Source organism: Ahaetulla prasina, chromosome 1 (assembly GCF_028640845.1).
Source record: "Ahaetulla prasina isolate Xishuangbanna chromosome 1, ASM2864084v1, whole genome shotgun sequence".
NCBI lineage: Eukaryota > Metazoa > Chordata > Lepidosauria > Squamata > Colubridae > Ahaetulla > Ahaetulla prasina.
The window spans coordinates 14,429,224-14,453,999 of record NC_080539.1 but is presented as its reverse complement, the minus strand read 5'-3'; the positions used below and the strand labels follow the sequence as shown (position 1 = coordinate 14,453,999).

Sequence of the window (24,776 nt, the reverse complement as noted above, 5' to 3'; positions counted from 1 at the left end):
CTCTCTCTCTATCTCTCTGTCTTCTATCTTTCTATCAATTTTCTATCTTCTCTTTCTTCTATCTTTCTATCTATCATCTATCTATCTATCTATCTATCTATCTATCTATCTATCTATCTATCTTCTATCATTCTATCTATCTTCTTTCATCTTCTATCTTCTATCTATTATCTATCTTCTTTCTATCTATTATCTATCATCTATCTATCTATCATCTATCTATCTATCATCTATCTATCTATTTGTCTGTCTAACAGCTATCTATCAAATTTATATGGCTTCCCATCTCCCAGAAAATGACAAGGGAAATAATTTCAAAATCTCCTTGATAGGAGAACTGAGCATGTTTAGATCTACAAAGATTCTCCATGATAAAGTAATTCTGGCTCCATTCTCTTGGCACACATATATAGGTAGTCCTTGACTTACAACAGTTCATTTAGCAACCATTTGAAGTTACAACGGCACTGAAAAAAGGGACTTATGGCTGTTTTTCACACTTACAACCATTGCAGCATCCCTATAGTCCTGTGATCAAAATGTAGACCCCTGGCAACTGACTCATATATATGACGGTTGTAGTGTTCCGGAGTCATGTGATCACCTTTTGCGATCTTCTGACAAGCAAAGTCAATGGGGAAGCCAGATTCACTTAATAAGCTGCCTTTTGAAAAAGCACCCTTTGGAACAACCACCATGACCTGGATTATTGAGAATCTCCAGAGACATTTATCCATATAGTTGTTACTAAGACATGAGTTTAATTCAAGGAGGACTCCACCCTACGTATGTTTATGGGTATATGAGTGTAATATGTCTAAATACATATAAATATTTTGGGAATGATAGCAGTCATCTATCATGAAAACAGAATGAAGAAGCAGGTAGCCCAGGGGCACCCATTTTACTTAAAAATGTGATATTCAGACCCTGCAATGAACAATAATGTCACCATAGAGAACATTCCATGGATTCTAACCCAGATGGCTGGATCTGCCCAGACCAGACTTGGAAAACGTAAGTCAACAAATTCTACCACAGATGTTCTCAAGGTTTCCCTCTGCTCTGCTGCATCTGACTCCAGATGTCAAAGCTCAATTCCTCCCTTGACAAACATTGTTCTAAGGTTTCCAGATGTGCCTCTCTTGCACCTCCCTCTTAGGTTTAACTTACCTGCACATAATATTTCGAAGCTTCTCCAGATTCTCAGCAGTGAAATACCAATAATTTCTATCACACCTCTGAACATCTTTGTCAATTCTATGTAAGTTTAAGGCAACAGTGTCCAGCATTTCTATCTGGAAAATACAAAGATTTGTTATAAACCTGTTGCTGAACAAAAGAGAGTCTTGTCTGTGGTATTTGCAGAATGACATTCATTTTAAAACAATTTCTGCAGGTAAATTTGTAAAACCAGAGATGCCACCATGTATTAAATGCACTCTTATTCCTATGATTTTATTGTTGCCATTTCAGCTTAACCAACGATGTGCAAATCCAACGACAATAAAGATAAAAATGAATGGATTAATACTATGTTGATCATCCTGGGCTTTTTTTGCAGGAAAAATCAGATAGTATGAAATATTTAGTAAGGGGACTACCTAAGGCTATCTGTCTGTATCACCAAGGATTTTCAAAATAAAAAGCTTTCAGTCTAAATTCGGTCTTTTAAACTGTAGCAAACCGATTCTGATCTTGGATATATACATTTTTTTAAAAAGAGACCCGAATGAACCATGTTCTAACTTTTTTCCTAGACACGAGCAACATCCATATTTGATACCAGCCTCATGAGCCCCATTCTTCTTCTTTTTTTTTAAGGTGGTCTGTTGTTTTATTTAAAAGATTTCTAAGACACCAGACAGCAAAAATGTCAGAGTTTAAGTAAAAGGGCAGCAATTCCACGCAATGGATAAAAATGGAAAGTTTTAATGTTTGGTTTTACATAATTGCTGTGAACCACCCAGAGCTGTGGGGTTTTTTTTTAGGTAAGCGGTCATGCCAGTATTTTAAATAAATAAATAAATAACTCCTTTTTTATGACCCTGTAATCCAGTGGTTCTCAATCTTTATAGTGCTGTGACCCCTTTAATACAATTCTCCATGATGTGGCGACCCCTTTAATACAATTCCCCACAATGTGGCGACCCCCAACCGTAAAATTAATTTCGTTTTGAATTTATCGCACCTGAAGCCATATTGGCTAGCGATCTGAACTGCTTGTGATTGCCTTGAGGACGGAGGCATTAAAGCGGAGACTCCTCCCCTATTAAGTTTATTGCGCCTGAAGCCAGATTAGGCTAGCGATTGGGAGTGATTGCAGCTGGCTTGAGAGGGAGACATCAAAGCAAAGATTTCTCTCTTTTTTAATTGATTGCGCCTGAAGCCGAATTCGGCTAGCGATTTGAAGAGCCTGCAGCTAGCTTGTGGAGTCAACCATTGGAGCGCGATTCTTCAACTCGCAAGTATACTTCCCATATTTCCGATGGTCTTAGGCGACCCCTGGCAAATCGTCATTCGACCCCCAATGGGGTCCCGACCCACAGGTTGAGAACCGCTGCTGTAATCCCTTAATTCGGGATAGAGTTTGGGGCGACTGATTGGAGCCGAGCGTTTACTGGCCGGATGCCCTTCCTGATGCCTGTGCTGAGTTCACAGCAGATATTTTTTCCTTTGTGCCCTGAGAGAAACATCTGCCACTACCTAGCATTGAACCCATCCTTCCAAAGGGAGGCGAGCCACCACTAGGCCACTGTGCCACTCAGCCTTTTAAAGAAATAAATAATAAAACAAAATTAAAACTAAGTGGCACCTCTGAATAAAAATAAAAGTTGGGGAGGAAGATGTCAAAGCTCAATTCCTCCCTTGACAAACATTGTCCTAAGGTTTCCAGATGTGCCTCTCTTGCACCTCCCTCTTAGGTTTAACTTACCTGCACATAATATTTCGAAGCTTCTCCAGATTCTCAGCAGTGAAATACCAATAATTTCTATCACACCTCTGAACATCTTTGTCAATTCTATGTAAGTTTAAGGCAACAGTGTCCAGCATTTCTATCTGGAAAATACAAAGATTTGTTATAAACCTGTTGCTGAACAAAAGAGAGTCTTGTCTGTGGTATTTGCAGAATGACATTCATTTTAAAACAATTTCTGCAGGTAAATTTGTAAAACCAGAGATGCCACCATGTATTAAATGCACTCTTATTCCTATGATTTTATTGTTGCCATTTCAGCTTAACCAACGATGTGCAAATCCAACGACAATAAAGATAAAAATGAATGGATTAATACTATGTTGATCATCCTGGGCTTTTTTTGCAGGAAAAATCAGATAGTATGAAATATTTAGTAAGGGGACTACCTAAGGCTATCTGTCTGTATCACCAAGGATTTTCAAAATAAAAAGCTTTCAGTCTAAATTCGGTCTTTTAAACTGTAGCAAACCGATTCTGATCTTGGATATATACATTTTTTTAAAAAGAGACCCGAATGAACCATGTTCTAACTTTTTTCCTAGACACGAGCAACATCCATATTTGATACCAGCCTCATGAGCCCCATTCTTCTTCTTTTTTTTTAAGGTGGTCTGTTGTTTTATTTAAAAGATTTCTAAGACACCAGACAGCAAAAATGTCAGAGTTTAAGTAAAAGGGCAGCAATTCCATGCAATGGATAAAAATGGAAAGTTTTAATGTTTGGTTTTACATAATTGCTGTGAACCACCCAGAGCTGTGGGTTTTTTTTTTAGGTAAGCGGTCATGCCAGTATTTTAAATAAATAAATAAATAACTCCTTTTTTATGACCCTGTAATCCAGTGGTTCTCAATCTTTATAGTGCTGCGACCCCTTTAATACAATTCCCCATGATGTGGCGACCCCTTTAATACAATTCCCCACGATGTGGCGACCCCCAACCGTAAAATTAATTTCGTTTTGAATTTATCGCACCTGAAGCCATATTGGCTAGCGATCTGAACTGCTTGTGATTGCCTTGAGGATGGAGGCATTAAAGCGGAGACTCCTCCCCTATTAAGTTTATCGCGCCTGAAGCCAGATTAGGCTAGCGATTGGGAGTGATTGCAGCTGGCTTGAGAGGGAGACATCAAAGCAAAGATTTCTCTCTTTTTTAATTGATTGCGCCTGAAGCCGAATTCGGCTAGCGATTTGAAGAGCCTGCAGCTAGCTTGTGGAGTCAACCATTGGAGCGCGATTCTTCAACTCGCAAGTATACTTCCCATATTTCCGATGGTCTTAGGCAACCCCTGGCAAATCGTCATTCGACCCCCAATGGAGTCCCGACCCACAAGTTGAGAACCGCTGCTGTAATCCCTTAATTCGGGATAGAGTTTGGGGCGACTGATTGGAGCCGAGCGTTTACTGGCCGGATGCCCTTCCTGATGCCTGTGCTGAGTTCACAGCAGATATTTTTTTCCTTTGTGCCCTGAGAGAAACATCTGCCACTACCTAGCATTGAACCCATCCTTCCAAAGGGGAGGCGAGCGTTTTCACCACTAGGCCACTGTGCCACTCAGCCTTTTAAAGAAATAAATAATAAAAACAAAATTAAAACTAAGTGGCACCTCTGAATAAAATAAAAGTTGGGGGGGGAGGAAGATATTATAAATATCCCTGGGAAGGATATTTCATAAATGCGATGCCTTCTGCCTGCCCTTTTAATAGAGGATGTGAAATTCCAGTCCAAATGAATGTCATTAAATGAGGACTATCTGTGCATACCTACGGCCGTTACCTACCGTATAAGAAGCGGAGCACACAGAGATGCTGTCTTCTGCTGCTGTTTTAGAGTCTGCTTGGGAACACGTCTGCTCCTCCATTGCTGAGCCCTTGATTGGTGAAACATGATCCAGATCCGGTCTCTGCAGCTCCGGGCCGGTTTCCTCTTCGGTCCCATCCTCAAAGCAGATGCTCTGTCCGTCATCGATGCTGGAGAGGATGCCTGATGTGACGGAGTAATTCCGAGAAGAAGGGAGCCCGGAGTCAGGCGAATCAAACTCTACTGACTGTTGTTGGTCCACTGCCACCACAACTGCGGGCGCGTCTAGGCAAACCTTGGTCAAAGACGGTTCTTCATGGGCCTTCAGGTCTCGGTCTACGGAGTCCATTTCATCCACAGAAATAAACACCTGCGAACAGCAATATGTCAGTCAGGAAGAAAGGAGGCCAGAAATATTAATAACAATAGCACTTGAACAGATAGTCCTCAACTTACGACAGTTCATTTAGTGACCGTTCGAAGGCACTGAAAAAAGTGACTGAAGGCCGTTTTTCACACTTACAGTACTACCACTGCAGCATCCCCTGATCAGATTTCAGATGTTTGGCAACCGATTTCATGCTGTTTCCCAGGCCATGTGATCACTTTTTGTGACCTTCTGACAAGCAAAGTCAACGGGGAAGCCAGATTCACTTAACAACCAAGCTACTCATTTAACAATGAGTAACTCATTTAACTGGGCCGCGGTGTGGCTCAGGCTGTAAGAAGCCTGTTATTAAAACATAGCTGCCTGCAATTACTGCAGGTTCTAGTCCCACCAGGTCCAAGGTTGACTCAGCCTTCCATCCTTTATAAGGTAGGTAAAATGAGGACCCAGATTGTTGGGGGGGGCAATAAGTTGACTTTGTAAATATACAAATAGAATGAGACTATTGCTTTACACACTGTAAGACGCCCTGAGTCTTCGGAGAAGGGCAGGATATAAATGTAAATAAATAAATAAACAAACAACTGTGCCAAGAAAGGTTGTAAAAATGGAGCAAAAATCACTTAGCAAATGTTTTACTTAGCAACAAAACTTTTGGGCTCAACTGTGGTTGTAAGTCAAGGACTACCTGTATGCCTCTCCATAGTGCTTTACAGCACTCCTTAAATGGTTTATAGAGTCAGCATATTGCCCCCAACAATCTGGGTCCTCGTTTTACTGACCTTAGAAGGATGGAAGGCTGAATCAACCTTCAGCTGATCAGGCTTGAACTGCGGGCAGTGAGCATAACGTAACATAATAACAGAGTTGGAAGGGACCTTGGAGATCTTCTAGTCCAACCCCCTGCCCAGGCAGGAAACCCTACACCATTTCAGATGAATGGCTATCCAACATTTTCTTAAAAACTTCCAGTGTTGGAGCATTTACAACTTCTGCAGGCAAGTTGTTCCACTGATTAATTGTTCTAACTATCAGGAAGTTTCTCCTTAGTTCTAAGTTGCTTCTCTCCTTGATTAGTTTCCACCCATTGCTTCTCGTTCTACCCTCAGGTGCTTTGGAGAATAGCTTGACTCCCTCTTCTTTGTGACAACCCCTGAGATATTGGAACACTGCTATCATGTCTCCCCTAGTCCTTCTTTTCATTCCTGCAACTGTTCTTCATATGTTTTAGCCTCCAGTCCCCTAATCATCTTTGTTGCTCTTCTCTGCACTCCTTCTAGAGTCTCAATATCTTTTTTACATCGTGGCGACCAAAACTGAATGCAGTATTCCAAGTGTGGCCTTACCAAGGCATTATAAAGTGATATTAACACTTCACGTGATCTTGAGTCTATCCCTCTGTTTATGCAGCCCAGAACTGTGTTGGCTTTTTTAGCAGCTGCTGCACACTGCTGGCTCATATCTAAATGGTTATCTACTAGGACTCCAAGATCCCTCTCACAGGTACTACTATTGAGCAAGGTACCACATATATGGTACCTGTGTATTTTGGTTTTTTTGCTTAAATGTAGAACCTTACTTTTTTCACTGTTGAATTTCACTTTGTTAGATAGCGCCCAATGTTCAAGTCTGACAAGATCCTTCTGTATCTTGAGCCTATTTTCTGGAGTGTTGGCTATTCCTGCCAGCTTGGTGTCCTCTGCAAATTTGATGAGTTCCCCATCTATCCCCTCGTCCAAGTCATTGATGAAGATGTTGAAGAGTACTGGGCCTAAAACAGAGCCTTGGGGTACCCCACTGCATACTTCCCTCCATGTGGATGTAGTTCCATTGAGGACTACACGTTGAGTGCGGTTTGTCAGCCAGTTACGAATCCATCTGATGATGGTGCTGTCTAACCCACATTTTTCTACTTTGTCTAGTAGTAGGTTAGCCTGCAATATGGTATCCTAACCACTATGCCACCACGGCTCTTAATTAATTTAAGAAAAAAGTGATAGGCTCTCTCTTCTCAAAACACTGCTGCCCATACTCAGTGGATTAACTCATCTCCTGGTCCTGGGTATAGCCTGAACCATAAAGTATCAAACTCACATGTCAATCTAAACCCAAAAATAATGACCAAGCTTCAGACTGATATTTCCATATTGGGTGAACTCAACTCTTGGTTTGTAGAAAGCTAACTTGGTTAAATGTGAGGTGCAAACATAGCCACCAAATTGAAGGAATAACAGAATAACAGAGTTGGAAGGGACCTTGAAGGTCTGTATGAGCAGGTTTCCTGCTCATACAGGAAACCTGCCTTCCTTTGAGGACCTGTATACTGTACGAGTCAAAAAGAGGGCTGTGAAAATATTTACAGATCCCTCACATCCTGGACATAAACTGCTTCAACTCCTACTCTCAAAACGACGCTATAGAGCACTGCACACCAGAACAACTAAAGACAAGAACAGTTTTTTTCCCGAACGCCATCACTCTGCTAAACAAATAATTCCCTCAACACTGTCAAACTAGTTACTAAGTCTGGATTACTATTAATCTTCTCATTGTTCCTATCACCCATCTCCTCCCACTTATGACTGTATGACTTTAACCTTGTTGCTTGTATCCTTACAATTTATATTGTTTCCTAGTATGATTTGATTGCTTATTTGTACCCTATGACTATCTTTAAGTGTTGTACCTTATGATTCTTGATGAATGTATCTTTTCTTTTTATGTACACTGAGAGCATATGCAAGAAGCAATGGGTGGAAACTAATCAAGGAGAGAAACAACTTAGAACTAAGGAGAAACTTCCTGACAGAACAATTAATCAGTAGAACAACTTGCCTCCAGAAGTTGTGAATGCTCCAACACTGGAAGTTTTTAAAAAGATGTTGGATAACCATTTGTCTGAAGTGGTGTAGGGTTTCCTGCCTTGGACTAGAACAGGGGTCTCCAACCTTGGCAAACTTTAAGACTTGTGGACTTCAACTCTAACTGTCAGGAAGTTTCTCCTTAGTTCTAAGTTGCTTCTCTCCTTGATTAGTTTCCACCCATTGCTTCTTGTTCTACCCTCTGGTACTTTGGAGAATAGCTTGCCTCCCTCTTCTTTGTGGCAGCCCCTGAGATATTGGAACACAGCTATCATGTTTCCCCTAGTCCTTCTTTTCATTAAACTAGACATACCCAGTTCCTGCAACCTTTTTAAAAATGTTTTAGCCTCCAGTCCCCTCATCATCTTTGTTGCTCTTCTCTGCACTCTTTCTAGAGTCTCAACATCTTGCGGGCCAGACAAGGGCAGCCAAAGGGCTGGATATGCTCCAGGAGCCATAAGATGCCCAAGTCACAAAAAGTTGCATGACTGCTAGAGCAGAACAAAGGGAAAACCAAGTGGTTTGAAGGATAAAACAGCTGGAGTTCAGAACAAAATTGAACCAAATTTAATTTTTGCACGGCTCCTTTTTCCATTCCTTCTAAAAGCAAATGCAGGTGGCATCTGCAAATGAAATTATAGCCAAAGGTGGGGGGGCGCTTATGGGATTTCAAGGGGCTTATGGGATCTAAGGGAACTTATGGGATCTAAAAATGAAGTAACAGCACAACTGAAAGATTTACAATAACAGAAAAAAATAATTATAATCTTGCCCATGTAATCCAATAAACCCCAAGCATACCCAGAACATAAAAGGGACACCTGGAAAAACACAAAATGGATCAATATAGCTGAATCACAGTTGGAATAGCTACTGGATTATTTTTTTCCAAGCGAAAACACGATGCCATAACATGTGTTCTGCTTTTGGAGAGTGGCTGTTAGGAGACCAAAGCGCAAGGGAAACGTTGAACGGTCTCCTTAGATGTAGCAGTTGGACATGCACGACTACAATTGGCACCTGAATTTCCATGGCTAATCAAAGCGGTTGTTAAGTGAACTGTGCCCGGTTTTTATGACTTTTTTTTTTTGCCACAGTTAAGCAAATTGCTGCCGTTCTTAAGTGAATCTGGCTTCCCTGACTTTGTCAGAAGCTGGCTGGGAAGATGGCCAATAGCAATTTTTTTTAAAATTTGCATTTATATCCCGCCCTTCTCCGAAGACTCAGGGCGGCTTACACTATGTTAAGCAATAGTCTTCATCCATTTGCACTTAGTGCTTTGCAGTCCTCTCCAAGCCTATTTACAGAGTCAGCCTATTGGCCCCAAAAGTCTGGGTCCTCATTTTACCGACCTCGGAAAGATGGAAGGCTGACTCAACCTTGAGCCGGTCAGAATCGAACTACTGGCAGCCAACAGTCAGCAGAAGTATCCAATGGTGAGCCCACTGCAACCATTGTAAATACAAGCTGGTTGCCAAGCACCAAAATGTTGCTGTTGCTAGGATGGTTATATAGGTCAGGGGTCTCCAACCTTGGCAACTTTAAGCCTGGAGGACTTCAACTCCCAGAATACCCCAGCCAGCTTTGCTTCTGGAAAATTCTGGGAGTTGAAGTCCACCAGGCTTAAAGTTGCCAAGGTTGGGACCCCTGATATAGGTAGTCCGTACCTTACAATGGTTCATATAGTGACCATTCAAAGTTGCAACAAAATTGTTCAACAAGTTGCGACAAAATTGTTCAACAAAGTTGAAAAAAGTGACTTATGACCATCTTTCGCACTTATGACTGTTGCTGCATCCCAATGGTGTTGTAATCAAAGTTTAGATGCTTGGCAACTGATTCATATTTATAATGGTTGCAGCATTTCGGGGTCACATGGTCACCTTTTGTAACCTTCCAGAAAGCAAAGTCAATGGGGGAAGCCAGATTCGCTCAACAACCATGTTAATAACTTAACAACTGCAGTGATCCACTTAGCTACGGTCATAAAGTGGGGCAGAGCTCACTTAACGATGGTCTTAGCAACATAAATTTTGGGTTCAGTTGTTGGAAGTTGGGGATCACCTTATAAATGCAACTCGGTGCTGTTTTAATCTTAAGCGGTCACTAAAGAAACGGTTGTATGTCAAAGACTGCCTGGTTAATCCTAAAACATGAAAATATGGAAGGATATGACAGCTGCTTGGTGTTTACTTTGCAGATTTTTTTTTTTTATCACAAAGTGATAAATTTACCGATGGACCCAACCAATCATTTTACACTGGGAGTGGAGAATGATGGCCCTTTTATGACTTGTGGACTTCAACTCCCAGAATTCCTGAGCCAGCATGGAATTCTGGGAGTTGAAGTCCACAAGTCATAAAAGGCCATTGTTTCCACACACACCCTGTCTTACATCATTGCTGATGGTGGAATCCCTGTGGATCAGCCGCTGTACGTGACTATCTATGCTGCTCCCGGAGGAAAACTTGGTGGCCGTCTGAGACTCTTTCTCCCGAAGTTTCACCACCACCTCGCAGGCTTTCCACTCGCTCATCACCTTCTGGTATCGGTGCACAATGTCCCCGTCCACCTTAAGAAGGAAGAGAAGAATTTATTTCAGGCTAGCAATTCCACAGAATGATCCTGTCAAGCGACAGGGCAATCAAGAGATCCAGGCAGTTCAAATGGGTAGAAAGATTTACGGTAAGCTTAAGCTCCCTACAAGAATCTGAACTACTAACAGGCAAAGCAATTTTGCGGTAGGTAAGGAATTCACGATGACTGGACTTCAATCCCTTGTGGGTGCGAAGGGACTCGTGACTGATGACGTGTTTGACTCCTCCCTTGGCCTCAGCCTGGTCGTCTCCTAATCGATATCATCTGTGACAATCTTGCTCGACCCTTAGCAGAAACCCTAACGGTTTCATTGACCATGCTGGGTGTATTTTCTAGTTCTGATGATGAAAAATCTAGGGCAGGGGTCGGCAAACCGCGGCTCCAGAGCCACAAATGGCTCTTTGGGCCCTCTGCCACGGCTCCCTGTCCCATCACTGGTTTGCCCCGCCCCTCTTTATTTCTTTTTTGGATTCCAGCCCAAAGCGGCAGGAAGCGAAGGCCACCTTACGTGTAAATATGGTGTAAAGGCAGGTACAGGGCAGCTTCGCTCCTAAACTTCCCCCCCCACTCCTCTCGTAATCCCCTGGCTGGCTGTTGCTGAGCTGGGAGCGTGCGCACACATGGAGAGACCCTCCGTAAGTGAACTGCTGCCCATCCCATGCGCGCCTTTCCTGAGCTTTGGCGCTCACTTGAGGAGGGTCTCCCCGCACCTGTACACGCTCCCAACTCACCCACAGCTGTCCCGGGCATCCTGAGAGGAGGAGGGGGAAGAGGGTTGCCAGAGAGTGCAGGAGCGAAGTTGACCTGTACCTACCTTCACGCCACATTTGCACGTACCGGAGCCTTCATTTCCTGCCACTTCAGGCTGGAGTCTCCCTGTGCGTTCAAACGCTCCCGGCTCAGCCACAGCCAAACGAGAGGAGGGGGGCAGGAGAACGGTCACCTGAAGGGAGGGGACACACACACACACACACACACACACACAGAGAGACATAGACACATACAGTGTGACACAGAGAGGGGGAAGTGGGAAAGATACAGAGGGAGAGACACACAGAGGGGGAGATAGGGGGAGAGACATAGAGAAGAGTTTTGTGGCTGGGTAGGCGTGGCTACATGGTCATGTGACTGGGTAGGAGTGAGTGACATTGAGTTGGCCACGCCCACCCAGGTTTCGTGGCTCCCAGTGTTTTTTTTTCCTGTAGGAAACAGGTCCAAGTAGCTCTTTGAGTGTTTAAGGTTGCCAACGCCCTGGTCTAGGGGGACAGTCAACATTTCCACTTGTTTTGCTTTTCAAAATTCCAGGCAACGAACTTTTCAAAGCTCAGTATTTTCTTATTGCAACGGCGAATGGTTTTTCAGGGAGATTGGGAGAAGTCTGTCCCATCCTCTCATTCTTTTAACCAAAATACTGGGCCTGAAGCTAGAATCCCTCTGTATATCGTATTACTGAGCCTCCCGATAAATTGAATGATCATCTTCTAGAACAGGGGTCTCCAACCTTGGCAACTTTAAGCCTGGCGGACTTCAACTCCCAGAATCCCCCAGCCAGCAATTCTAGAACAGGGGTCTCCATCCTTGGGAACTTTAAGACTCGTGGACTTCAACTCCCAGAGTTCCTCTTTGCTGGCTGAGGAATTCTGGGAGTTGAAGTCCACAAGTCTTAAAGTTGCCAAGGTTGGAGACCCTGTTCTGTAGAACCCCTCTTGGAAATACTGAAGACAAACAAGTACCAGCTCCATTTCCTTCTTGCTCATGCCAAACTTGTAGTGTCCCAGCAAGAACGGCCACACCTCCTTCCGAATTTCATGTTGCACCCCACCGTAGTAGACTTGTCGGAGCAGCTCCAATTCCTTGTAATTCTAATATGAAAGGAAGTGAGATTGAGATTGAGACAAGAAATTATGGGAAAGTTAGCTAACACCTGCCAATTCAGAAGTGGAAAATCTTCCCCATTTTTTTAATAGCTCAAGATAATGGATTCATTTTGGTAAAGACAGCTATTTGCTTAGATGGAGTTAGTTGTAAAATTAGGATTTGATCAAAACCAAAAACGTACAACAAATTTGGTCTAGTGGTTAAGGCACCCAGCTAGAAACCAGGAGACTGTGAGTTCTAGCCCTGCCTTAGGCGTGAAAGCCACTTAGGTGACTTGGGCCAATCACTTGGAAACTGTGAGTTCTAGTCCCATTTTATGGACTTTGGGCCAGGCACTCTCTCTCAAACCAACCCACCTCACAGGGTTGTTGCTGTGGGTAAAATAGGAGAAGGTATTAATGTATTAGGTACATTTGCTTTCTTGTTACTTATAAAATAATAAAAATAGGATAAAAATCTACTACATAGCTAAATAACATTGTAGTGGGAGACATTTCTATTTGTTATCCAGGATAGCGAGTCAAAACATCTTCCGTTTCTCCCCTCCCAGTGCTTAAAATTAATTATATGGGCAGAGAGCAAGAAGCTGATGAGTCCCCTCTTATGCATGGATTGTTCCATTTAGGGTCAAGAAAAGGAGAAATTTGCAATCCAGAACAGGTTTGTAGCTGAAATACAATGCGGTGAATGATTCCTCTTAAGAATATAAGGAAATCCACGCTGGATCAAAGAAAGCTATATCCAATCCAGCGCACACAATGGTCAGCCAGTGCCTCTAAAAATACGCATCGTTTGTTTACTTAAAATCCCTGATCACCCAGCGCCAAAGACCTCTAGGATCCTCCGCTGCGTCGCTCTCCCCACAAACATTGTTCTGTGTTCAGAGATACAGTGCTACTGGACATGCAGGTTTCATTTGAGCCATTAAGGACAACTGCAGCTCTCATAAATGCGAGCCAGTTGCCGAGCTTCCAAGCCATAATCATTGGACTGTAAGGATACCGCAATAACTGCAAGTGCAGGATAATCCTGAATTATTTAGAAATGATGGGAAATATTTATAGCTCAGGTGGTAGATCAATCAATCAATCAGTCAGAATAGAAGGAGGAAGGAGATCTTCTAGTTCAGGGGTCTCCAACCTGGGTCCCTTTAAGACTTGTGGACTTCAACTCCCAGAATACTGGCTGAGGAATTCTGGGAGTTGAAGCCAGCTTTGCTGGCTGAGGGACTCTGGGAGTTGAAGTCCACAAGTCTTAAAGGGATCCAGGTTGGAGACCCCTGTTCCAGTTCAACCCCCTGCTCAAGCAAGAGACCCTATACCAGTGCCGGTGAACCTATGACACACGTGCCAGAAGTGGCACACGAAACTATCCGGTGAAGAATGTGTGGCCTTGCTGGCTCCTATTCCATGTTCCTGTGATCACATGCACGCCAGTTAGCTGGCCATCGTGCACACGGGAGTAGCAAAACCCAGAAGAGCGAAGTTCCATCACGCATGCGCAGGCCGGCACCCAAACTTCCGGGTTGACGTCACACGCATGCGCAATGGCCAGCTGTCCATCAGGCGCGCATCCCGGGTGTTTGGGTGCCGGCTCAGGCATGCGCGACGGACCACCACTCTTCCGGGTATCGGCACTCCCGTGCAAGCGAAGGCCAGCGGGGCCACGCATACCTCGCGGGATGGTTTCACGTGCCACTTTTGGCATGCAGGTGGGCACGTGGTGACATCAAAGGTTCGCCATCACTGCCCTATACCATGGGTCTCCAACCGTGGCAACTTTAAGACTTGTGGACTTCAACTCCCAGAATACTGGCTGAGGAATTCTGGGAGTTGAAGTCCACAAGTCTTAAAGTTGTCAAGGTTGGAGACCCCTGCCCTATACTATTTCAGACATTGGTGGTAGCTTGTTCTCCGAGCTTCTCATTCAATTCCTGAACATCTTGTCACCAGGCTAGGTAACATCATCCACTGAACTTCAACTAGCCTGCTGATGAAATGTTCGGAACCTGAACAACAAGCTCGGAGAACAAACCATTGCCACCATTAATTATTCTTTTCAGCACCATCATAACTTTGAAGCGTCTCTAAACGAATAGTCACAATCAAGGACTGTGTCGTGCCCCACTCCTCCGCTGACGGCCGGGTCAGGGAAATCCGAATCAGGCGTGCCTCTGCAACTCTGCCAAAGTCCTAGCAAAGTCCTCAGGGCAGGCAGGAGATCAGAAAGTGACTTCAGCAGGATATGTTTAGACTTTGCCTGACTCAGAGAATGCCAGAAAGCAGATCCTTTATATAGGCCATGGGGTGTGGCTCCATGACTCAGCACTTATCCAGGCCTGCCCCTCCCTTCCTTCTGTTGCCTCCGCCTATCAAGTCTTCTGACGCGAGGGTCACTCCAGTCGGCAGCTGTTGGCAATAGACCTCCCTCAGGCTCACATGCTGTGGAGGAGGGGGAGGGGTCTAGTTGCTCCGTTTGCCTGGGCATGGAGCCAGAGCTGGGGGCTGGAGATATTTCCTCCTCTTCAGCCTGTCTGGGCATGGAGCCAGGGCTGGGGCTGGGAGGCATACTAGAACATTCCTCCGTGTTCGGAAGCAGATAAGCAGGCCCCGGCTGTGGTGAGATTGGGCGAGACACAACAGGCTGTCTATATTTACTCTACATAGTCTTGCCTTCTTATCCTTCTGGTACTTGCTCCAGACCTCTTTGGTCAGTCCCTCTGCAGCACTTGTGGGTTTATCTGGTGGGATGATGGAATGGTTCACCAACGCAGACAAGTGAGTTCGGACAGTGGACAAGTGACGGCAGTAAGCAAGCCCTGTGGGGGGAAAAGACAACACACACATTTATTTATTTATTTATTTATTTATTTTTCGTATTTTTATACCGCCCTATCTCCCTAGGGACTCAGGGCGGTTCACAGCCAGATAAAAATATACATATAAATACAAATAAAAAACATTCATTAAAAAACTTATTACAAATGGCCGAAAAATTAAAATGTTAATAAAAATAATAAAATCTCCATTAAAACCAATTCAAATTTAAATTTAAAATCTAGTCCAGTCCTGCGCAAATAAATAGATGTGTCTTAAGCTTGCGGCGAAAGGTTCGAAGGTCGGGAAGTTGGCGGAGTCCTGGGGGAAGCTCGTTCCAGAGGGTGGGAGCCCCCACAGAGAAGGCCCTTCCCCTGGGTGTCGCCAGCCGACACTGTCTGGCCGACGGCACCCCGAGGAGTCCCTCTCTGTGAGAGCGCACGGGTCGGTGAGAGGTATTCGGTAGCAGCAGACGGTTCCGTAAGTATCCCGGCCCTATGCCATGGAGCGCTTTGAAGATGGTCACCAAAATTTAGCAGGTCTGGCATTCATTGTTCAAACCAGCAGAGTATGATTTTTGTGACTTATTGACCAACAGGAGGCAGTGTATGTGCAGTCCTCAACTTATGACCACATTCAGGACCAGAGACACCTTTGCTAAGTGAGGCAGTTGTTAAAGGACTTGTGCCCAATTCTGCAACCTTTTGGGTTGGGGGTCATTAAGCAAATCACACGACTGTTTATGAATCACATGTTTGTTAAATTAATCCAGCTTCCCTCGTTGATTTTGTGTCTCGGAAGTCAACTGGGAAAGTTGCAAATGGCGATCACATAATCACATACAATAGGGATGTTATAGTTTTTTATATGGCTCGCGATTCATTGTCAACATTCAAATGATCAACAAGATCAGATATATGCCAGTTGCCAAACGTCAAAATTTTGACCATGTCATCATGGGGATGTTGTGACAATCATAGTAATAGCAATAGACATATACCACTTCATAGCGTTTTACAGCCCTCTCTAAGCCCTCTCTCTCCAATAGGGACGTAGTGGCTCAGTGGCTAAGACGCTGAGCTTGTCAATCAAAAGGTCGGCAGTTCAGCGGTTCGAATCCCTAGTGCCGCGGAACGGGGTGAGCTCCCGTTACTTGTCCCAGCTTCCGCCAACCTAGCAGTTCAAAAGCATGTAAAAAATGCAAGTAGAAAAATGGGGACCACCTTTGGTGGGAAGGTAACAGCGTTTCGTGCGCCTTTGGCGTTGAGTCATGCTGGCCACATGACTACGGAGACGTCTTTGGACAGCGCTGGTTCTTCAGCTTTGAAATGGAGATGAGCACCGCCCCCTAGAGTCGGGAATGACTTGCACATATGTGCAAGGGGAACCTTTACCTTTAAGTTGTTTACAGAGTCAGCTGTCAACCCTGAAGCTGGCTGCTGACACACTGGAGCCGAGGGATAGGGAGGGGAGGATTAGAGATAGCTGGGGTTGTGTAGTCAAAATAAAATACTTTCTCTTGGGAACCAAGGACATTCTCACACCTGGCTGGAGAAAGGAGGAGTGAAGTCGCCAGACCAGTGGATGCTGCATTGATTGGGCCATGTGACTGATTGTTTGGGGTTGAGGGGAAAACTTTTGCTTTTAATTAGGTGAAAACCAAGGGGTCCATCAGAGTTGGTTTTCACCCGATAGGTGCCAATTTGATATTTCCAATAAAGCTATTTTTTGAGGAATCCACCTGCCTTGGAGTTTTTGCTTGCGATGGATTTATTACTTGGAACCTGACATCAGCATCTTGCCCCTAACAATCTAGATCAGTGGTTCTCAACCTTTATAGTGCTGCGACCCCTTTAATACAGTTCCCCACGATGTGGCGACCCCAACCGTAAAATTATTTTTGTAGCGATCTCAGCGCGCCTCAGCAGCTGCAGAAGGGAGAAAAAAGCGGCAAACTGTGTTTTTTTTAATTTATCGTGCCTGAAGCCGTATTGGCTAGCGATCTGAACTGCTTGCGATTGCCTTGAGGACGGAGGCATTAAAGCGGAGACTCCTCCCCTATTAAGTTTTATCGCGCCTGAAGCCAGATTAGGCTAGCGATTGGGAGTGATTGCTTGTGGAGTCAACCATTGGAGTGCGATTCTTCGACTTGCAAGTATACTTCCCATACTTCCGATGGTCTTAGGCGACCCCTGGCAAATTGTCATTCGACCCCCGACGGGGTCGCGACTCACAGGTTGAGAACCGCTGATCTAGATCTTCATTTTATTGATCTCAGAAGGATGGAAGGTTGAATCAGCTTTGAGCTTGTCAGGATCGAACTTCTGGCAGCGGGCAAAGTCAATCTGCAATACTGCATTCTAACCGCTGTGCTATCATAGCTCCTTAGTAGAAGATCATTGTAAGTCACTTTTGTAGCTTCGAACAGTCACTAAACTGAATAGTCATAAATTGTGGGCTTCTAACTGAAATTGTTCTAACTGAAATTCACCAGATGCCCTTAGCCACTGTCATCAAATTTAGATCTTACACAGTCCAACTTGCTTTCCCAGGAATTGCTCCAAGACAGCAGCACTTTGTTTTGTGTGTTTTATAGCACACTCTATGAGTGGCCTGGCTGTCAGCAAGCTTGTAAAAAGTAATAAATGAAACTTGCAGAATTCTGGTGGAAAAGAGGTCATCAGGGCTGGGATTGCAGCACAGAATTTCCATTATTCTCGAGCTGCAAATCTTGGTTATCATATAAATATGGGCGTACGGTTAAAAACGTAGGAAGCTGATATAAATTTACATTGTGTCAAAATGTACAAAATAACTTTTATAAAATGAGGTATTGTTGGCATATGATAGTGATGGCAAACAGGGGGCACATCGCGCTTGTCTGGGAAGCAACCGGGAACAGGAGCTGCCCAGGGGGCATGCGCACACCGGAAAATGTATTTCTGGTTACTGCCGTCCATGCACATGCGCCGATCAGCTGGCCAGTACACATGCTCACGCCAGAAAACGGAAGACTAGCTCTTCCGGTTTCCAGCACTGCCACACGCACAAAGGGCAACTGATCATCGGACGCGCATGCGCACCAGAAACCCAGAAGAGGAACGGGCGACGCCACGCATGCCAGGCAACATGGCTCTGCATGCCACTTCACGCATGCGTGCCATAGGCTCACCTCACAGCAGGGGTGAAATGCTCCTGGTTCAGACCGGATCACCCAATCGAGTAACGATGGTGGCTGGTGGTTGGGAGAACCGGTAGCAAAAATCCCTGCCCCCACCCCCCACCCCAGCTGAGCCGCGCGATCATTAGAAGTTTTTTTTTTACTTTTAAAAGCACTTTTTATTTGGCTGAAAAAATACTTTTAAAAGTAAAAAAAAAGCCTCTGATGATCGCGCGGCTCAGGTGGGATCGTCAGAACCCTTTAAAAGCATTTTTTCTACAACCTCTTCAGCTGAAAAGGTTGCAAAAAAAAAAAAAGCTTTTAAAAGGCTCCTCTGGCGATCCCAGCTGAGTTGCCTGATCGCCAGAATCTTTTAAAAGCATTTTTTAACAACCTCTTCGACTGAATGCTTTTAAAAGGTTCTGGCAATCAGGCAACTCAGATAGGATCGTCAAAACCCTTTAAAAGCTTTTTTTCCTCTGGTGATCCCAGCTGAGTTGCCTGATCATCACAGGCTTTTAAAAGCATTTTTTTACAACCTCTTTGGCCGAAAAGGTTGTAGAAAAAATGCTTTTAAAAGAAAAAGAAAAAAAGCTGGCCACGCCCACCTAGTCACATTACCCCACCCCACCAAGCCATGCCCACAGAACCGGTAGTAACAAATTTTACATTTCACCCCTACATCACAGGTATATGACATCAGTTAAAGTGTCAAAATTAGATAAAGAAATAGCAAACCAGAGTTGGAAGCATGAAAAGGAAGAGGGAAACTTTTATCTTGCATGGTGGATTTCTGAAAAAAACAAAGAAATTTTGGGTGCAAACTTGCACAACGATGCAAAGGATGCTGCAGATTACTATTGAAATGAAACTGGAATTTTTATTGGATTTTATGAATGATGAACTGGAAAAGATATATGGGAAACTAATATTGTAGATGGTAACTGTGGCAAAATTACTGCATGCACAAAGATAAAAGAATTCAGAAATACCCACAGTAGAAAATTGGATTAAAAAACTGATGGAGAGTAAATTTGGCTAATCTGACCAGTTTAGTCAAGGAAAAAATATAAAGACTTTTTTTTTTTAAAGACAGGAAGTCTTCTATGGACTTTTTGTTGAAAGAAGAAAAGACTGAATTGATGATTCATGGCTTTGGGGATTAAAAAAATCAAAGAAGAAAGGGGAAAGAATAAGATGACAATTATTCAATAAAAAGGGCAGAAATCGTAAGTTTTCTTTCTATTTTGTTCTTATTTTCTATTTTTTCTTACTCTTTTAATTTTGTATACTTTTATTCTATTGAAATATTCCGACGTTTTTAAAAAAATGTTCTGATCATTACCAATATGAAGATTAGTTCCTATGGCTACAGACCAGGAAGATTTTTAATGAAATCCTAAGCAAACTCAAAACAATTCATTCAAACATCATAACGTCGATCAGGTTCAAATCCATCATCTTCTCGAATACAGACTTCCCTTTTGACCATAAAAAGCACACAAAACGGCTGTGAAGTATGTGGCCTACAGTTCGGTTTTTACCAGGGGTGAAATCTAAAAATTTTCCCGAGGGGTTCTGTGGGCGTGGCTTAGTTGGTGGGCGTGGTTTGGTGGTCAGGTGACTGAATGGGCATGGCCAATAATAATAAATAATAAAAATAATAAACAAAGTATACAAAACTTGGGAGCACACCGGTCTACCTTCTTTAAAAATAGAGGCACCGGTCTACTAATTGCCTTTTTTTGGGAGCGCACCGGTCTATCTTCTTTAAAAATAGAGGCACCGGTCTACTAATTGTCTTTTTTTGGGAGCGCACCGGTCTACCTTCTTTAAAAATAGAGGCACTGGTCTACTAGCCGCCTACAGTGCTGATCAGCTATAGTGCAGCCTCTGAAGCGCCGCAGCAGTCATTTAAGGCCGTTTGCAACTATATCACCACCGAGAGCTTCAGGGACAGAGAAGAGAAACAGCGAGGCGTGGGCTGGGGGGGTGGGCAGGGATTTTTGCTACCGGTTCTCCGAACTATCTGCCCCCATTGCTACCGGATCATACGATCCGGTCCGAACCGGGAGCATTTCACCCCTGGTTTTTACCCAGTCTGGTGCCATTCAGATGTAATTGAAGGCCAATAAATATATAGTCCTTTAGGTGCAAAATCCCATGCCCTTGGGCCTGTTCAAAGCTGTGTTTTTTTCAACCTGACCATCCAACAATAATACTGGCTGGGGCTGATAGAAAGCTGCAATGTTATTTGAAGGACCGTCTTTTCCCATTTCATCTACCTGACCAGGGGTGGGTTCTACTTACCTTTACTACCGGTTTGCAACGGGAGTGCAGGGAAGCTTCTGAGCATCGTAGATCATCAATTATGATGTCCGGGTGGGTGGGCAGAGCCTCCCGCCGCTTTTACTACCGGTTCTAAAGAATCGGACAGAACCGGGAGCAACCCACCACTGTACCTGACCCACCAGAGTGGGGAGACATAATACCGTGTTTCTCCGAAAACATGACCCACCCCAATAATAAGCCCAACCCTAATTTTTGGGGGTGGTTGGGCCTAATATTACCCCTACCCTGAAAATAAGCCCAGGGGAGGGGCGTGGCCAGCACGAGTGGCGGTGTGGGCGTGGGGAGGGGGAACTATGCGGCTGCAGCTGCAGCCCATTGTCCCCTTGGGGCAGTGCAAATACCGCTTTTGCCCTTCTCTTTCTGGGCAACTTCTGCTTGTTGGGCTGCTTCCCCGAAGCTGGCAATTCTGCAACCAGCTACTTTGCTTTTCCCCTCTTTTTGGGAGGCTCGCAGGAAGTGTTTTGGCGAACGGGAGGAAAATGGGGAGGGGTTTTTTCCTGCCTGCCATCCTTCCCTCAGTCTGTGCTGAGCTTGAGGAATGGATGACAGGCAGGAAAAAAACCCTCCCCATTTTCCTCCCATTAAAGCCTCCATTCTGAACGCTGAAGGTTTGGAATGGAGGCGACGGTGCATCCACAGCATGTCCAGCTCACCGAGTCTGGCCTACGGCACCTCAAAAAAAAAAAAAAAGACCGCCTCGAAAACAAGCCCAAGTGCTTATTTTCAAGTCTAAAAGAAAATAAGACTCAGTCTTATTTTCTGAGAAACATGGTATGTTACAGGTCCCATTTCTTAGGGAAGTCCATCTAATGGGACCAAGAAGAAGTACCGTATTTTTCGGAGTATAAGACGCACCTTTTTCACCCAAAAAAAGAGAGTGAAAATCTGGGTGCGTCTCATACTCTGAATGTAGCCCTGTCCAGCCTCTGAAACGGAGGTTTCAGAGGCTGAAAAAAGCCTCTGAAACGAAGCTTCAGAAAAAAAGCCTCCGAAATGAAGCTTCTGAAAAAGCAAGGCACAGAGCTCACAACCAATGAACCTGTTGCTAAAATTCACCTCAGGGAACAGCTGATTGGGGTTATTCCGGGAGGCCGATCCACCCGCCAATCAGCTTTTTTCTTATTTTCCTCCCTCAAAACTTCTTCTACTTTGGAGCATCTTATAGTCCGAAAAACACGGTACCTTCTCTGTGGTAGCTCCCTCCCCGTGGAACATCATCCCTGTGGAAATAATTTTTGGCCCCCATCTTTATACTCTTTCCAAAAGCCATGAAGACCTGATTTTGCCAGCAGGCCTGGGGACCCCAAGGTGATATAGAGAACATCAAGTGATTGATTTGATCCTTGCCACCATAGGGGTGGAGGTTTATTGGATTTTATATTTTACTTCTTAAGCCATCCAGAATCATTGTGAGTGAATTGGGCGGTCATATACATTTTCTTCATAAATAAAAATGGTGCACTCAAATACAGCGGTGTCCATGTGAGGAAGGGGAGGATCAAAATTAGCAAGATGGTGGACAGAGCACTGAGGTACAAACCCTCGCCTGCTTTCCATGGGTGTTCGATGTCAACACACATAATAAAAAGGATGACGTTGGTCTTGGGTTGTTGTCAGTTGCAAGCAATCGAGATCCCCACACGTAGGAGTCAAGTCAACTACTTTATTATATCTAGCCTATTATACAGGAATCCTCCTCAGAATGCCAGCCTTCACCTGGGCACAGATAGATATAGAGCTTAAGGCGGGGTGAAATGCTCCCAGTTTGGACTGGATCACCTGATCCGGCAGCGATGGCGGTGGATGGTTCAGAGAAGCAGTAGCAAAAAATCCCTGCCCCCCTGGCCCATGCCCAGCTCAGCCGTGCGATTATCAGAGGTTTTTTTTTTTACTTTTAAAAGCATTTTTTCTTTGGCCAAAAAATGCTTTTAAAAGTTAAAAAAAAAGTCTCTGATGATTGCACAGCTCAGCTGGGATCGTCAGAACCTTTTAAAAGCATTTTTTCTACAACCTCTTCGGCCACACCCACATTACCCCTCACCACCACCAAGCCACGCCACAGAACCGGTAGTAACAAATTTTACATTTCATCACTGGCTTAAGGGATGTCAGTTCTGGATCATTTGCGGCTATGCAAGGATTCAAGGCTAATTCTGCACTTGAGGCCTCCTCCAACACTTGAGTCATTTCTCAACCTCTGCTCTGTCCACCAACTTCCTCATTTTGAGCCCTTCTATAGACTTTTTTGCCTGGATGGCACACCAGGTGTAGTAGGCAGTTAGTTTGATGCCCAGCTGGGATCCAGCCTCACAAACAGAACTTACATCCATAGAAGGCTCTGGAAACAATCTGCCTCTTCATACTTTCACACAACAGTTTTAGAGGGGTTCTGTTAGGGGGAGAAAAGCAACAATCAGAATACATGCCTCAAACACAATTATTCTACCAACAACTGTCTTTGCTCCTCATTTCTCACCCCACCCCAAAAGGTCCTTAAAATGTTGTAATAAAGGACTATTCTGCACTGTCTTCACAATGGTTCCACAAGCAGAGATGGGCTAATCACCTCACAGTGTAATTACAATGGGAATTTCATGGTCCAATCAAATCTAGGGTCTCCTACTGTTAACCTGACATTTTAGTCACTAGTTATCATTGTCCTCTCCCCTGGCCAGGTGCCCCATCATACACCCAACCAGGGGTGAAATCCAGCAGGTTCTGACAGGTTCTGGAGAACCGGCAGCGGAAATTTTGAGTAGTTCGGAGAACCGGTAGTGGAAATTTTGAGTAGTTAGGAGAAACGGCAAATACCACCTCTGGCTGGCCCCAGAGTGGGGTGGGAATGGAGAGTTTGCAATATCCTTCCCCCAGGAGTGGGAAGGGAATCAGGATTTTGCAGTATCCTTCCCCTGGAGTGAGGTGGGAATGGAGATTTTGCAATATCCTTCTACTGCTACGCCCACCAGGCCATGTTCACCAAGCCACATCACACCCACCAAGCCACGCCCACAGAACCGGTATTTAAAAAAAATTGGATTTCACCACTGCACCCAACCAAGGTAAAGACCTAGAATTAGAATTAGAAGGCGCAATTAGGCCATGAAGTCTAACCATTTTTAATGCACAAATCCACATTAAAACTTCTCCTACAAAGAGCTCTTTAGCTTCCACTTAAATACATCTAATGAAAGACATTCCCCCTACCCTCTATGCCCCCATTATTTTAGTATGCACTATCAAACGACTCCCGTTCTTAGGATCCATGATATTGCTGACATTCAGTTGAAGTCAGCAATTATTTTAAGGTCTTTGAATTAAATTAAAGCAAAGATAGCTTTCATCGTGGTTTTAAAAAAAGGAAAATCTCATTTGAGCTGAGCACAATTTTTAGCAAGCATGCTAAGCAACAATACAAAACTAGGTTGTCATTTCCAGAAGGTCAATCAATTTCCTAGCCTGCTATTGCCCTGGTGCTATCGCATGCAAGAATTAACCTGGCTCTTCTTAAATTTCTTAGCTTAGACCAGTGTTTCTCAGCCTCAGCCCCTTCAAGATCTGCAGACTTCAACTCAGAGGTGGGTTTCAGCAGGTTCTGACCAGTTCTGGAGAACCGGTAGCGGAAATTTTGAGTAGTTCGGAGAACTGGTAGTAAAAATTCTGACTGGCCCCGCCCTCATCTATTCTCTGCCTCCCAAGTCCCAGCTGATTAAAAGGAAATGGGGATTTTGCAGTAACCTTCCCCTGGAGTGGGGTGGGAATGGAGATTTTACAGTATCCTTCCCCTGCCACGCCCACCAAGCCACACCCACAGAACCGGTAGTAAAAATTTTTGAAACCCACCACTGCTTCAACTTCCAGTATTCCCCAACCAGCATGCGGGCTGAAGATTTCTGGGAGTTGAAGTCCACACATCTTCAAGAGGCTAAGATTAAGGTACACTGGCT

General features: G+C 44.2%; 1 protein-coding gene across 1 annotated transcript in view; it reads right to left on the bottom strand.

Annotated features, from left to right (window-relative positions):
* Positions 1 to 24,776, bottom strand: part of SGSM2 (small G protein signaling modulator 2) — a 164,075-nt gene that overhangs the window by 11,679 nt on the left and 127,620 nt on the right. Inside the window, exons 14-19 of the mRNA XM_058164260.1 lie at positions 23,157 to 23,221; positions 15,177 to 15,322; positions 12,360 to 12,488; positions 10,424 to 10,600; positions 4,760 to 5,149; positions 2,936 to 3,060 (exon numbers count right to left, since the gene is read on the bottom strand). Coding sequence (XP_058020243.1) covers positions 2,936 to 3,060; positions 4,760 to 5,149; positions 10,424 to 10,600; positions 12,360 to 12,488; positions 15,177 to 15,322; positions 23,157 to 23,221 — 1,032 coding nt within the window. The remainder of the gene's footprint in view (positions 1 to 2,935; positions 3,061 to 4,759; positions 5,150 to 10,423; positions 10,601 to 12,359; positions 12,489 to 15,176; positions 15,323 to 23,156; positions 23,222 to 24,776) is intronic.